The sequence below is a fragment of the Adiantum capillus-veneris genome, chromosome 26 (genome assembly GCF_014529385.1).
Source record: "Adiantum capillus-veneris isolate H3 chromosome 26, ASM1452938v2, whole genome shotgun sequence".
In the NCBI taxonomy this organism is placed as follows: domain Eukaryota; kingdom Viridiplantae; phylum Streptophyta; class Polypodiopsida; order Polypodiales; family Pteridaceae; genus Adiantum; species Adiantum capillus-veneris.
This window is the reverse complement of record NC_140956.1, coordinates 18,714,910-18,729,899: the sequence shown is the minus strand read 5'-3', so window position 1 is coordinate 18,729,899 and position 14,990 is coordinate 18,714,910. Positions and strand designations below refer to the sequence as shown.

General features: G+C 45.2%; 1 protein-coding gene across 1 annotated transcript; it reads left to right on the top strand.

The window, feature by feature from the left end:
* Positions 1-10,024: 10,024 nt before the first annotated feature.
* On the top strand, positions 10,025-13,691 carry LOC147423081 (pentatricopeptide repeat-containing protein At4g18520, chloroplastic-like). Its single transcript, XM_086502275.1, has 2 exons — positions 10,025-10,712; positions 10,795-13,691. The coding sequence occupies exon 2, from the start codon at positions 10,922-10,924 to the stop codon at positions 11,582-11,584; it is 663 nt and encodes a 220-aa protein (XP_086358401.1). The 5' UTR covers positions 10,025-10,712; positions 10,795-10,921; the 3' UTR covers positions 11,585-13,691.
* The last annotated feature ends 1,299 nt before the right edge of the window (positions 13,692-14,990 follow it).

Genomic DNA, 14,990 nt, shown 5'->3' with positions numbered 1-14,990 from the left:
GATACCTCAGAGGAGATGCTGAAAGAGTTGGATGTTGTGGAGACAGGCCTATCTAGACTATCGTAGGATGGGGAATGTATTGAGTACGGACGGCACTTGATAGACATGGGGACTGCACATGGATTGGCCATCTTGAATGGCCTACAGAGATTTCCCGCTGCGGGAGGTTTCTCATGCTTTCCACACAGACATGGAGCCAGCACAGTGGATTATGTCATGGCACAGCCGAGCCTCATCTCTAGTATCCAGGATCTCACTGTTGGGCCCATACCTGTTGGTGTGGCAGTGGATCATGCTCTTGTGTCGTTGACCATCTCTTTCCAGTTGAGTGTAGCACACATGCCACGGGCAGCTTCCCCTACTCGCTACACCTTCACACGGGAGACGGACTCTGTATACATAGATGGGATATACAGACGCTTGTGTATTGAGGAGCCAGGACGACCTCTGGAGGAGCTTACTACTATACTGACACAGATATTACATGATGCAGCAGCAGAGGCATACCCACACACTCAGCCTGAGTAGAGACGCCGTTCTGGGAGCATGCCCCAGAACAACTGGTATGATGTGGAATGCCGCGAGACTAGAGCTAGACTTCAGAGGGAGGTGCTTTTGGGAGACATCACTCACAGGCAGTCACAGATTGACTTCCGACTCCTAGTGCGGCGGAAGAAAAGGGCATTTTTGGCTCGACTAGAGCAGGATCTTTACCTGCTATTCTTGAGTCAGGACTTGCGTGAGGCGTGGCGGCTCTTTCATGAGCAGTCTCCCCCCCTGCCATTACCTCTACAGAGACTTGGGGCTAGTATGCATCATCTTTGTACACTGTTTCTGGACAGCCGCCCCTCCCCGACCCCCCCAATCCATGCCCACACACATGTGCTTTTTTTACCGCTGAGATAGTGAGGAAGGCCATTGACAGGATGTAACAGACTTGGACACTCCAAGTCAAGAATCAATCGCGACAACACCAAATAACCACTTCAAAACAATTTACAGATCACAATAGATTTGCACTGGCTCGGCGGAGTTCCGTGCCTAGAGATATTGGCCCCAAAGACTGGCGTCCCTTTCGGTATTTCTTTTTTATATTAATCAGTTCAAAGTACAAGAGAGTGGGTAGGGTTTCACTCTCAGACTCTGCATCCAGATGCTCTGAGAAGTGAGGCCCTCACCACTAATTTAAAGGTTACAAGGGATGCCCAAAAGCAGAGCCCCAAAAGCTTTTGAAATAAAAAGCATCAGTTCTCTCTCTCTGTCTTAGAGAGTCTTTTCTCTTTTTTTAATAAAAAAAGCAAAATTAACGTCGCTCATCATTTTATTTTATTTTTTTTCAGCCTCCGCGATTTTCGAAAATTAGGGTTTGCAAGAATTTTAGGGTTTTTGGCAAAAAATAGGGTTTTTGCTGTCCGCCACGTCATCACTTTGTGACATACTTCCCTCTTGAAAGCATTGTAATCGACTGCGATTACGCATGCAAAACCGACAAAAGCCATAAACCGTCTTAGCAGACACTGACTGTTAGTACCTACGTACTAGGAACACACATCTAGCACATGTACAAAATTGACAGTCACATCACACGACATCACAGGACACCACCAAACATCACAGGACATCACATGACATTCAACATTCATTCGGATCTTAGACAATGATTTATCGGCAATGTAGCTAGCAATCACATCTAGGTCCAATCGGGACCTCATTGATGTCCGATTGACTAACCCCTATTACAACCATGTCTATTCGAGATCAATCAGACCAAAATGCTGCAATCATTTCGGCTATCAGTTTCTGCACTCACAAGAAGTCAAGAACAAATCAGTATCATTATCAGGAATTCCATTTCATAAAGTCATCCGGCAGAATACTGTCAGCTCTCAGTATCCCTGAAGCTCAAAGAGACATCAGTGACTTTAGTATCAAAATCAAGGCATCTGTTGACAAAGGAGCGGAGTAACTCCCCTCTTGTGCATCCCACTGCTGAATTTTTGGGTTCCGTTTGGAGTAGACTTTGCTAAACCAAAACATCGAGGTAAAGTTTCACAATCCGAGGAGTATCTGCTAGGTCCTCCTCCTCCATCCACTTCGCATCAAATGCAGGAAAGTTCTTGAACTTAACCAAGAACCGCCTTCGGACTTTACCTTTCTTCGTATCGTTATGTGCCAACATCTGTTCAGGAACAAGGATCTCCTCGTTTTCTTCCACTTCGGGTTGCTCATCAGGCTCCCCAGCATCAGACACATCACCCTTAACAGGTTTCAAGAGACTCACATGCAATGCATTGTGAATCCTCCAAGTATCTGGCAGTTTCAATCGGAAGGAGACATCATTTATCTTGTCAGTGATGTGAAAAGGTATGTAGTATCGCATACTAAGCTTTGGAAAAAGCCTCTCCTTTCCCTTTTTCTTTCGTAGGCGTGCCTTCTTAAAACGTAAGAGCACCCAATCATCCTCCTTCAATTTCAAGTCGCGACAATGGCGATCCGCTGCCTTTTTTTGTCGTTCTTGAGACTCCTACAAAGTCTCACGAACCTTGGCAAAAGTCGTATCCAAATCTCGCGAATATTCATCCGCTTCAAATATCTAATCTTTCGTGCTCAGGAAGGATGGAACCTTCTCAGCACTTTCAACAATCTCACATGGCGTCTTCCCCGTCGAAGAGTGTATTGTGTTATTGTAGGCAAATTTCACCAAAGGTAAGTTCTTTTCCCATTGAGTCTTCTGATCCGAGATACAAGACCTCAATAAATCTAAAACCACTGAATTGGCAATCTCAAATTGCCCGTCAGTTTGCAAGTGGAACGATGACGAGAACTGTAACCGTGTGCCAATGTTCTCCCAAATTGCCTTCCAAAACAAACTCATAAATCTGGGGTCTCTGTCGGAGACAATCGTCTCAGACGTGCCATGTAATCGGAAAATCATCGTGATCATTCTGTGTTCTCGGGAGATCAAAAATGAAATCCATTTCAATATTTTCCCAGGGGTGGGTGGGTATGGGTAAAGGGTGTAACAATCCCTGTGCCTTATGCTTGTCAAACTTGACCTTCTGGCATACTGCGCACAACTCTTCCACGTCCTTTTTGAGTCACGGCCAAAAGAAGTATCTCTCTACCCCTTTCATGGTGGTAGCAATGCCGCGGTGACACGTAAAAGGTGGACAGTGGCATTCGGTCATAACCTTTTCCCTCAACGGCTGTGTAACGCACAACATAGTCTTTTTCATCAAGTAGCCTTCCCGAAGGGAGTGTCCAGCTATTGTCTCCCCATCCCGTATCCGTGTGAAAAATATCTGCAAAATCTGTATCTGTGGCATACTGATCGACCATATCCTCGAAGCTCCTATGATGTATCGCGGAAATAGCCAGAACCAACGGTTTCCGAGACAAAGCATCTGCCACCACATTCTTCTGTCCCTGCACATGGACAATCTGGAAGTGGAACTGTGACAAGATGTTCGCCCACCGTATTTGCTTTTCCGAAAGCTGCTTCTGTGAGACAAGAATTAGCATAAACTCTGATGGTCTGTAAAGACAGTAAAATCCGCTCCGAGTAGGTAATGCCGCCACTGAGTAAGAGCATGGATAACCGCCAAAATCTCTTTCTCATATATGTGTGCTGTCATCTCCGGCCTAGAGAACAAAGGGCTCTCGTAAGCTATGACATGGCCTTCTTGCATCAAGACCGTACCCAGACTACGACCACAAGCATCACAATATACTTTAAATGACTTCTACAAGTCTGGCAAAGTCAAAATAGGTCCCGTAGTCAATTTCTCTTTCAATGTCCGAAAGGCAGTCACCTCTGTGGGTCCCCACGAAAAAAAGGTACTCCTTTCTGTGTCAAGGTATGCAAAGGGGAAGCAACCTCTGCAAACTTTCGTATGAACCGCCTGAAGTATGAACACAGTCCCAAGAAGCTTCTAACTTCATGGACATTCCTCAAATCGGGCCAATCACGGATAGTCTCTATCTTGGCCCGGTTCATTTGCACTCCTGCTGTTGACACAATGTGTCCCAAAAAAATGTATCTCTGGTATGAAAAATTCACTTTTCTTAGCATTAATCACTAATGTGTGATCTCGTAATGCCTAAAAGACTTGAAGCAGATGATCTCTGTGTTCTGCTGATCTCTGTGTTCTGCCTCATTCTTGGAGAAAACAATGATGTCGTCAAAGAAAGTGCCAACAAATAGCCTGTACTCTCGAAAAATCCTGTCCATCATTCGGTTAAATGTCGCAGGAGCATTGGTTAAGCCAAAAGGCATCACCAAAAAATCAAATAACCCAAAAGTCGTTCGAAAAGCTGTCTTGTAGACGTCTTCCGGCGCGATTCGGATATGATGATATCCACTCTTCTGATCAATCCTGCTAGAGCACGAGGATTCGTGTAACTTGTCGAGTATATCATCGATCCTAGGAATCGAAAGTCTGTTCTTGATGGTGATTTTGTTGAGAGCTCTATAATCGATGAACATTCTCCAAGATCCGTCTTTCTTAAAATCCAACAACAGTGGAGAGCAGGATGGTGAAGTACTAGGCTGGACAAGACCTTTTTCCAAGAGGTCTTTCACTTGGTTCATAATCTTTTCAATCTGTACTCGACTCACACGGTAAGGTGGCCGGTCCGGTGACGTGCTTCCAGGTATCAGGTCAATGGTCTGATCATCAGGCCCTCTAAAAAGCAATCGGCATGAGTGTGGAGAAAAATCTTGGCGTTCTTTTGTTCAGGTCAAAACATATTTAACCTTTTTCCATCGTTCAGTTCTCTCCCAAAAGAATGAGTAAAGAAACTGAAGTTGATCAAGTACAATCTCTGAGCCCTTCATTCATCAAAGTCGCTTTCTCGGCCCGGTAGTCAACCACGGCGTAGTTCTGGTGGTACCAAGGGATTCCGAGTAGAACGTCACTCGCATGTCCTGAACACCCCTGTCATTGCAAACGAAGTTTGCCAATGCTCGGTGGAATGGCAACATCCCATCTGGGTGCTAGTCGAACTACCTCCGCCTGTGGCGTCAGTCTGTCGGGCGTAATTCCAAATCGAGCCGCCAATTCCAAGTGAAAAGAAGTTGGCCTTGGCTCCTTCAAAAGAGATTCCTAATCCTTCACTTTGCCCCAAAAGCGACAAAGTTTGTACTTTCATTCATTTAATTCGGTTCAGGTCCCACGCCATGTGGTACCAGTTCTGCTTTTTATCTGCCTTTTCTGCCACATTCCTCATCTGCTCTCCAACTCTCAGGCCTGTTGTCATTCTTATCATTCTGTTCTTTCGGTGCTTGTTTAGGGCACTTCGCAGAGATATGTCCATGTTTCCCGCATCCAAAGCACTTCCCCTCTCTGATGAAGCGAGCTCTCTCCTCGGGAGTAAGCTTGGGTCGTGCATCCTTTTTCTCTGGTTTGCTCTTTTTCTTTCTACTTTCATTCCCAGAAGTCTGTTCGGCTCGTTGTGTCATGGCCTCATCTGTGGGGTAGGTCAGACTGCCAGAGTGAATGGCAAAGCCCCGCTTCGCATGACTCATCAACTCCTGAATAGAAGCTGACTTCTGTTCCAAGCAGTGATCTCGGATCTCTGTAGGTAGACCCAAGGTAAACCGCTCAATCTGTTCTCTGAACGAGATCTTCTTGAATGAAGAGGCAGGTAGAAAAGAGCTCCAGAATCTTTCACAATAAGCATTGATTGTGTCTTTCTTGGTCATCCGAAGATGGTTCCAAGCAGCTCGTATATCTCGTTCATACTCTTGCGTCAACCAAGAAGAAATAAAAAGCTTCTTAAATTTCAGCCATTTAACTGGCGCAGTCTTGTTTAAAAGAAGAGTGGACCACCAAGTACGAGCATTCCCCTTAAAGTAAGAGGTAGCTCTCCGAATCTTGGAGTGCTCTGAATAGCGTCCTCCCGCGAAAGCGATGTCAAACTGCTGTATAAAAGACAGCCTTCGAAGCATCATAGTATCCTGAAAAAGTATCAAACTTGATCGAGTGGCCACCTTCCTTAAACTCTCCGACTTTCTTGTTGCTGTTGTCTTCGAGAAAGTCATACTGGTTAGCTTTGTAAAAATTCTTCTTGTTCGCATAAAAGTTTTCTTCATCGGAATCTGAGCTGTCTATAGACGAGTCCTCAGTAGAACTGTCAGTCCCTAGGTGAGATGTAGCCTTCTTTGCCTTTTTCTTGCCCGTTCCGAAGCTTTGTTTCTTGCTTCACTTTTTACCTTTTCTGTCTTCTTCGCTCAGAACTGTCAGAAGAAGAAGAAGAAGAACTGGGTAAGCCTTCAAACTTGACACGCTTCTTCTGTTTCTTTGCCTTGTCGAATGTCGACCGACGACCCAAATATCCTGGGAAGTCAGTGCCTTTCTTTTGCACGTCGAAAAGCTGAGCAATCCGTGCATCAACCACGTTCTCCAATTCCTTCTCCGTATATTTCTTGGAGGCAGAAGGTTTCTTGAGAGCGGGTTTCGGGAGTGGTGTTGTGGTTCTTTGCCACTCCGTCTGTACCTCTTCCAAAGAGGTCTGGTTCATATATTTTGCCATCTTCGGGTCCTTGGCAAAATTGAGCATCATCTTTGTTGCATCGCCAATCAATTGACGACGCTCTATCTCTTGCTGCTCCGCCTGAGTAGGCCTAGGCGGGCCATACTCCGTGCCGGAATCTTCGTTGTGATCCATGCCCGCATCTCCATATGCAGAGGGAGTCGATTGATCATTGCCTGAAGCCATAGGTGCCACGGAAAAGAAATTGGGGATCGGATTTCCCGTAGAAGAGAAATCGGCTGTGCTTTGATACCACTGTAACAGACTTGGACACTCCAAGTTAAGAATCAATCGCGACAGCACCAAATAACCACTTCAAAACAATTCACAGATCACAATAGATTTGCACTGGCTCGGCAGAGTTCCGTGCCTAGAGATATTGGCCCCAAAGACTGGCGTCCCTTTCGGTATTTCTTTTTATGTTAATTAGTTCAAAGTACAAGAGAGTGGGTAGGGTTTCACTCTCAGACTCTGCGTCCAGATGCTCTGAGAAGTGAGGCCCTCACCACTAATTTAAAGGTTACAAGGGATGCCCAAAAGTAGAGCCCAAAAAGCTTTTAAAATAAAAAGCATCAGTTCTCTCTCTCTCTCTTAGAGAGTCTTTTCTCTTTTTTTAATAAAAAAAGCAAAATTCACGTCGCTCATCATTTTATTTTATTTTATAATTTTTTTTCAGCCTCCGCGATTTCCGAAAATTAGGGTTTCTGACAGAAATTAGGGTTTGCAAGAATTTTAGGTTTATGGCAAAAATTAGGGTTTCTGCTGTCCGCCACGTCATCACTTTGTGACACAGGATGAGGACTGGGAGAGTATATAATCATGATGGCTTAGTGGCTGAGCATTTCATGCATGCCAGAGATCTACTAGCAGAGCTTCTAGCAGTTATGTTTAGCCATGCCATGTGTGAGGGCTTACCTGATACTTGGAGCCTTTCTACGATTGTACCCATCTTCAAGTCAGGAGACCCTATGGAGCTTGGGAATTATCGTACTATCATGATTGGACACACATTGACACGGTTGTACGCATCTATTCTTGAGCAGCGGCTGAGTAGATGGGCAGAGAGGGAAGGGATACGTGCAGCTGGGTAGGCAGGTTTCAGGAGAGGCTTTTCTACTCTTGACCATATCTTGACACTTAGAGCCATTATTGAGGAGGGCAGATCACATGGGAGACGGATCTATTGTAGCTTTGTGGACTTCCGCAAAGCATTTGACACAGCACCCAGAGCTAGATTGATGCGCAGATTACAGGAGATGGGAGTACCCACAGAGCTCATTTGGGGGATCATGGCTTTGTACTGGTCAGTAGTGGGGCATGTACGCACCTCAGAGGGTTTGTCCGCACCGGTTCACTCCACTATTGGTGTGAAGCAGGGCTGCCCGCTCTCTCCTACTCTATTTGGTATGTATGTGGATGAGGTTGTTGACTACATTGAGAGAGATGGTGATAGAGGTGCACAACTGGCAGGGACATGGATTCCACTATTGCTCTATGCTGATGATATTGTGTTGATCTCCGACTCTCCAGAGGGGATGCAACGTCACTTGGATGCTCTGCATAGATTTGCCCACGGAAGTGGTTTGTCTGTCAACCTTGGTAAAACCAAGGTCATGGTATTTAATACCACCCCACAGTGGATCAGGAGGTCAGCGTCCGCATTCACATACGGCCAGGAGACGGTGGAGTATACAGATGCTTACACTTATCTTGGAGTGGTTTTTAGTGGACCAACATTTTCACTGAGGAGAGCAGCAGAGACTAGACTGATCAGAGCCCATGCAACATTGGGCAGATTGGAGAGGATGTGTTCACAGGTTCAGTTTCAGGAGCCTCGGATGAAGCTCTGGCTATTTGACACTTTAGTGGCGTCTGCATTGCTCTATGGAGCTGAGATATGGGGACCTTCATTGGATCATCACGGGAGGACAGGTCGCACGGATGGGTGGGGGGACATGGAGAAGCCTCTGGTCTCTATGATCTCGCAGCTCATTAGAGCCAAGGCTTCAGTACCACGTGCCATTATCCGAGCAGAGCTAGCTGCTCCCCCACTGGTAGTCGAGGCGCTTACCAGATCTGTCTCCTTCATACACCGCATGTGGGAACTTCCCAGAGGCAGATATGCCTGCCTTGCACTTGAGTCCTCTCGACAGTTAGCCATGCAGGGAGATACAGCATGCTGGTATGGTGAAATGACATCATGGTTTCAGGCGCATGGGTTCAGCATAGACAGATTGCCCCCCTTCGAGTACTCATTAGAGGCACCCTCTCTGACTCTTACACAGTCCGAGATCACCAGGCTCATCCGACAGGACCTGACTCAGCTAGACATCCAGAGGACATGGATACAGCCAGCACAGGAGCTGGGCACGAAGATGGTTTTCTACAGAGAGCATCTTCTCCAGCTTACAGAGGACGGTTTCGTGACGAGGCCCAGATACATGGACACTCACTTGTCTCATGGGATACGATGTGCTATTGGCCAGATACGCACATCTTCACACCAGTTGCGGATCGAGACTGGGAGATACAGTGGAGTACCAACAGAGGCCAGGACATGCCCCCTGTGTGGCATGGAGCCAGAGACAGAGTTGCATTACACATGCCACTGCCCCGTCTACTACGAGATACGAGGCTGCTTCCACTGCTTGTTTAGAGAGGGCTTTGGACCACTCTCCAGAGTCATGCAGTACGAGGATCAGAGATGCTTGGGTTTGTTTCTACTCGAGCTGCGCCGACACAGAGAGAGCCTGATGAGAGGAGAGGCTAGCCAGTCTCAGAGACACATCACAGACTTCTTTAGAGCAGACACTGGACACCCGGAGGAGCTACTACCACAGCAGAGCTCGTCGCCTCACACTAGAGGCACTTGATCGACCGGGCGACCGAGCTGGGGAGATCCAGACGCCCACGATTGCGGAGGACTACACAGCACCGACGGAGGCTGCATCAGAGGATTCGGATCACTTTGGCCCGACATGCACGACGCCCGGTCAGACTACTGATCATGGAGGAGATTGATGAGATCCGCCAGAGACAGCTGCTACCCCAGCTAGTTGCTTTGCCCCGTTCACACCTAGCAGTCCAGGATTCCATAGTATATTTGTTTTGTCATTTTGTTACTCTGACTTTGTATCAGATCCACCACATTGTAACTTTTTGGTCTCATAGGTCACTTTGGCCTTTTGAAGACGTTAATATAACATTTCATTTCATTTCATCTCTCTCTCTCTCTCTCTCTCACTCACACACACACACACACACAAGCGCGCAAACACAGTCGCGTTTTTCAATTTTCAAAGGCGATAAATATCTTGTAGGTGTCACTGGGTTCGAACCTTGTATCTACAGTGCTGCGGTAGATCCTTTGAAAAATCTAAGGAAGCAGCAATATTGGCTACACAAGTCAAGCATAGACAGGAAGAGCTTGATGACGAGTCAAAAGCAACGAGTTTTCCTTTTTAAGGTTGATGAATTTCATGTAAGCACATAAAGTTTTTGTTGAGCTTTCTGTCCAAATTGTCATCTCTTAAAACGGGTTGATTGCTGGATAAGCCCAGCATGGTTATGGCAAGCCTTCCAATATGGGCTAGAGAATTTACAATGAGATTGCTAATCAGGGCGTGTTGGAGAAACATGTCACGCTTTGCAATGCTTTGGTCTGTTTGTATGCTAAATGTGGTGCCCTTATGAAAACACAAAAAGAATGCCTGTCCGACATGGCTATGCCATGGAAGCTTTGTGATGTTGCTCACTAATTGTGAAGGGAAGGCCTCTCTCCAGTTTCAATCACCTATGCCATGGCAAAGAAGCCATGGACTGTTTTTACTAGATGCAAAGGGAAGGCATGTCTCCAATTGCAATCAACTATGCTTTCACCTTGAAGGCTTGTGGCCTTAAACAAGATCTTCAAATGGTTGATAGAATTCACGATGTGGTTGCTAGTCAAGGAAACATGTAGGCAATGCTTTGGTCAATATTTATGCCAAATGTGGTGACCTTATGAGAGCAACAGAAGTCATGGATGAGATGTCGCCTTCTGGAGCGTGTTGATTGCAGGATATACGAGAGATGGCTGTGGCAAGGAAGCTCCCAACTGTTTTAACCAGATGCAAAATGAGGGTTCCTCGCTCAGATGGAGACTAAAAGCCCGTGCTCAGAAGAAGGATTCATACCAAGTGAGTAGGATACACACTCAGCTCCATAATAGTGGGTTACTTCTTCTTTGGAATGTTTTCATTTGGAATCTGTTGATTGCAGAGTATTGTCAACATGGCTGTGGCAAGGAAGCATTGTTTTGTTTGCACCACAAAGGGAAGGCCTGTCTCCAGGTGGAGTCACCTACAATGGCACCTTGAAGGCATGTGGCCTTACGCAAGATGTTGACATGGGTGAGAGAATGCACCTTATGATTGTTGATGGGTGGTATCCTGATGAATATTGTGATTTGGATACATATGAAGATGATGATGATCATGACTATCATAGGCAGCCCATTAAGCTTGGTTTCTTGCACATGAAATTGATTACCCTAGTGATCGACATGTATGCCAGATGTAGTGTGCTTGAGAAAGCACAAAAAGTGCTTGAGGAGCTTTCTGTCCGGAATGTCGTCTCTTGGAACACATTGCTCTCTAGATGCAATCACCTATGCGTGCATCTTGAAGCATGTGGCTCTACACAAGATGCTGATATGGACACAAAAAATCATGATGATATTGTTAGTCAGAGGCTATTGAAAAGAGATGTCATGCTTGGCACTGCCCTGGTCGATATGTATGCCAAAGGTGGTGCACTTCAGAAAGCACCAAAAGTGCTTGAGGAGCTTACTGTTCGCTTGGAATGCACTGATTACGGGATACACAACACGAGTAGGGAAGGCACGTCTCTAGGTGGAGTCACCTACAATGGCACCTTGAAGGCATGCCTTACGCAAGATGTTGGCATGGGTGAGAGAATGCACCTTATGATTGCTGGTCACGAACTGTTAGAGAAAGATGTTGTGCTTGGTGGTGCTTTAGTTGATATGTTCCTGGTGGGATCTTTGTAAATTCAGCTCCTCGTATTTCAACAGCTGTTGATGGGTGGTATCCTGATGAATATTGTGATTTGGATACATATGAAGATGATGATGATCATGAATATCATAGGCAGCCCATTAAGACTGGTTTCTTGCACATGAAATTGATAACCCTAGTGATCGACATGTATGCCAGATGTAGTGTGCTCGAGAAAGCACAAAAAGTGCTTGAGGAGCTTTCTGTCCGGAATGTCGTCTCTTGGAACACATTGCTCTCTAGATGCAATCACCTATGCGTGCATCTTGAAGCATGTGGCTCTACACAAGATGCTGATATGGACACAAAAATTCATGATGATATTGTTAGTCAGAGGCTATTGGAAAGAGATGTCGTGCTTGGCACTACCCTGGTCGATATGTATGCCAAAGGTGGTGCACTTCAGAAAGCACCAAAAGTGCTTGAGGAGCTTACTGTTCGCTTGGAATGCACTGATTGTGGGATACACAAAACATGAGTAGGGTCAGAAAGCTCTAGGCTATTTTTAGCTGATGCAAAGTGAGGGCCTCTGTCTAGATGCAATCACCTATGCGTGCCAAATGTATGCCAAATGTGGTGTACTTCACAAAGCACAAAACTTGCTTTGGAAGCTTCTCTTCTTGTCCGGAAGGTCGTCTCTTGGAGTGCATTGATTGTTGCAGAATATGCCCAATAGAGACAAGGCCAGGAAGCTCGGGGCTGTTTTTGGCAGATGTAAAGAGATGGCATCTCACCAAGGGCAATCACCTACACTTACGTCTTAAAGGCATGTGGCATTATGCAGACGTTGATATGGGAAAAGGCTATTGAAAAAAGACGACGTGCTTGGAAAGGGCTTGGTTGACATGTATGCCAAATACTTACGAAGCTCAGAAAAGTGCTCGATGAGCTTCCTGTCCAGAATATCATCTCTTGGAACGCACTCTCTCTCTCTCTCTCTCTCGCAATAAAATGTGTTAAGACAAAACTATAAGTATTAATTTGCTTCAGACTGTCATTTTTGTATCTGCTCCTATGCACTGCACACTACAATGCAGCTAACGAAGCACTCTAGTTTTCTTGGTTTGCTTTGTGCACATTGTCAAGGAGGTTCAAAGTTCATGTGGGGCCTAATGGTAGAGAGCAAGATAATCTGACTCGAACTTCAGCAACAACACGGGGCCGGCAAAGTTTGTGCCCCTTTTTACGTGCTGATCATGCTACCCTTGGTATGATGGTGGATGCTAAAGAGCTCAACCTGTCAAGTGAGTGGAAGTGGAAAAGGTTCTTAGGATCTTGCCGAACAAGTGTTGTCCATGAGGTAGAAAAAGGTGCTATAAAATATGCGCTTAAAGTTCCACGGAAGCTGGAAAATCTTGAAGGCGACTTTGTGCAATTCTAAAAGATGTTGATGGGGTACCCACAATAACCTCGAAATTGGGAGACATGTTGGCTCTGTGGCATGTAGGGTATCCCATTCTCCGTTCAGACCCCATGAGTTATGCCTTAAAAGTACTCAATGGGTGAGCTAGTGGATGTTCTTCAAGCAGTGCACTCAAAAGGTGTTGTGAACAGGGATGTTCGATTGGAAAACTTAATGATTGCAGAGTCTCGGTGTGATGAAGGCCGCTCGAGGTTCTATATTTTAGACTCGGGCTTTGCTGCTCAACTTGGTGTTTGTACATTTTTTTCTGGGTGCTTGTATACTACATCTAATGAAGTTCTCAATCAACTTCAAAAGGAAGGGAGTAAACAGGTGGTTTATGATGGTGCTGATGACCTGGTGGCACTTGTATGGTGCATGCTCATGCTTTTTGATGAAAAGGTTGACAAGGACAAAGAGGACTTGTGTAGTCGGGTCTGTAAAGAGGAACTGCCTGCTGCTTTAATGGAATTCTTGGGGCAATGTCTAATTGCAAACCCGGGTTGGCTGCAGGCACAGGACCATGCCAAGAATGGTGACTATAATGCTATGAAGGGATGGTTAAAGACAGTTGGTTCCTTTTTTTAGATATCTGGCTTGGATACCCTGACTTTTTAAGCACTGGTCTTTTGATACTTCTGTTATCTTTGGATTTTTGGTTGGATACCCCGACTCTTCAAGTACTGTTATTTGATACATTGTGGTAGCTGATGTGTTGTTTGTTTTGATGAGTTTGTGTTGGACCTGAGCATATATCATGCCGTACTAAGCCGCACCATGGGGTCAGAGGATCGACTGGTTTGATGACTAGACTGTAACTAGTCTAGTCATCAAACCATTTCCCTTCGATGTAGGAAAAGGAATTCATGGTTTGGTTTAAGCCTAATGGTCGAAACATTTTTCCCTTGGATGTAGGAACAGGAATTCGTGGTTTGGTTTAAGCCTATTGACCAACATCTTGTTTCATGCAATTCATGCAATTAGGTCTCCCCAATCTCAGAAAAAAAAAATTCTTTCAAAAGATATCAAGTGCATAAGTGAAGGGTGAGTTTAGAAAATGAAAAGACAGATGAAGGTGAAAAGTCAAAAGACGAATGAAAGTGGGAAGTCAAAAGACGAATGAAGATGGAAAGTCAAAAAATCTTTTGTGCATAGAAATAGGTGTTTCTTTGCTCTTTCATTTTTCCTTTAGTGTTTTCTTCTAAGTTCTCTTTAGCGTTTTCCTCTCTCTCTCTCTCTCTCTCTCTCTCTCTCTCACACACACACACACACACACACAATGTTGTATTCATCTTTCTTAGGTAATATTGTTGCAAATCTATGTGCTTCGTCATTGCTTGTTGTTACGTGCTATGGTGAGGGGGGCATAAGCTAGGCGTTGAGGTGGTGCAGGTGATGTCATCGTGCAGAGGCAACATGCCTAGTGATTTATTTTTATATGCATGCCTTGGCATACTTGACAACCCTCGCGCTTGCTCAAGCCGGCGATCATTTCTTTAAGCTTGAGATCTTGAGGTCGATGCTTGCGTTTGTCTTGCTTGATTCCATGGTTGGTGCGGACGGAATCTTCAAATATGCATGCCTTGGCATACCTGACAACCCTCGCGCTCGCTCAAGCTGGCGATCATTTCTCTAAGCTTGAGATCTTGAGGTCGATGCTTGCGTTCGTCTTGCTTGATTCCATGGTTGGAGCAGACAGAATCTTTGAAGATTCCATCTAGTAAGTGGAGTATAGAGCCACTTGTGTAAGTATGTATCCATGTCTTTTTAATAGAAATCTTACAAGATCCGTTGGGCTTAGAAGAAAGGAAAAAGGAAAGGTCAAACTTTTCCTTCAAGAGTTTCTGATCTTGTTCTTTTTTGACAATTGAGATATGTTTTTGAGTGCTTATCATGTTATTTGTCGCAACATACCTTTTGTAAAATTGATGAAGCAATTCATTTCCAAAGCCTACTCTCAAATTTTAGTTTTAGCATCTTGTATTGATAGACAATCA

Excerpts from the sequence above, each read along its gene's own strand:
- LOC147423081 (XM_086502275.1), top strand. The coding sequence starts at position 10,922 with ATGGGTGAGAGAATGCACCTTATGATTGTTGATGGGTGGTATCCTGAT.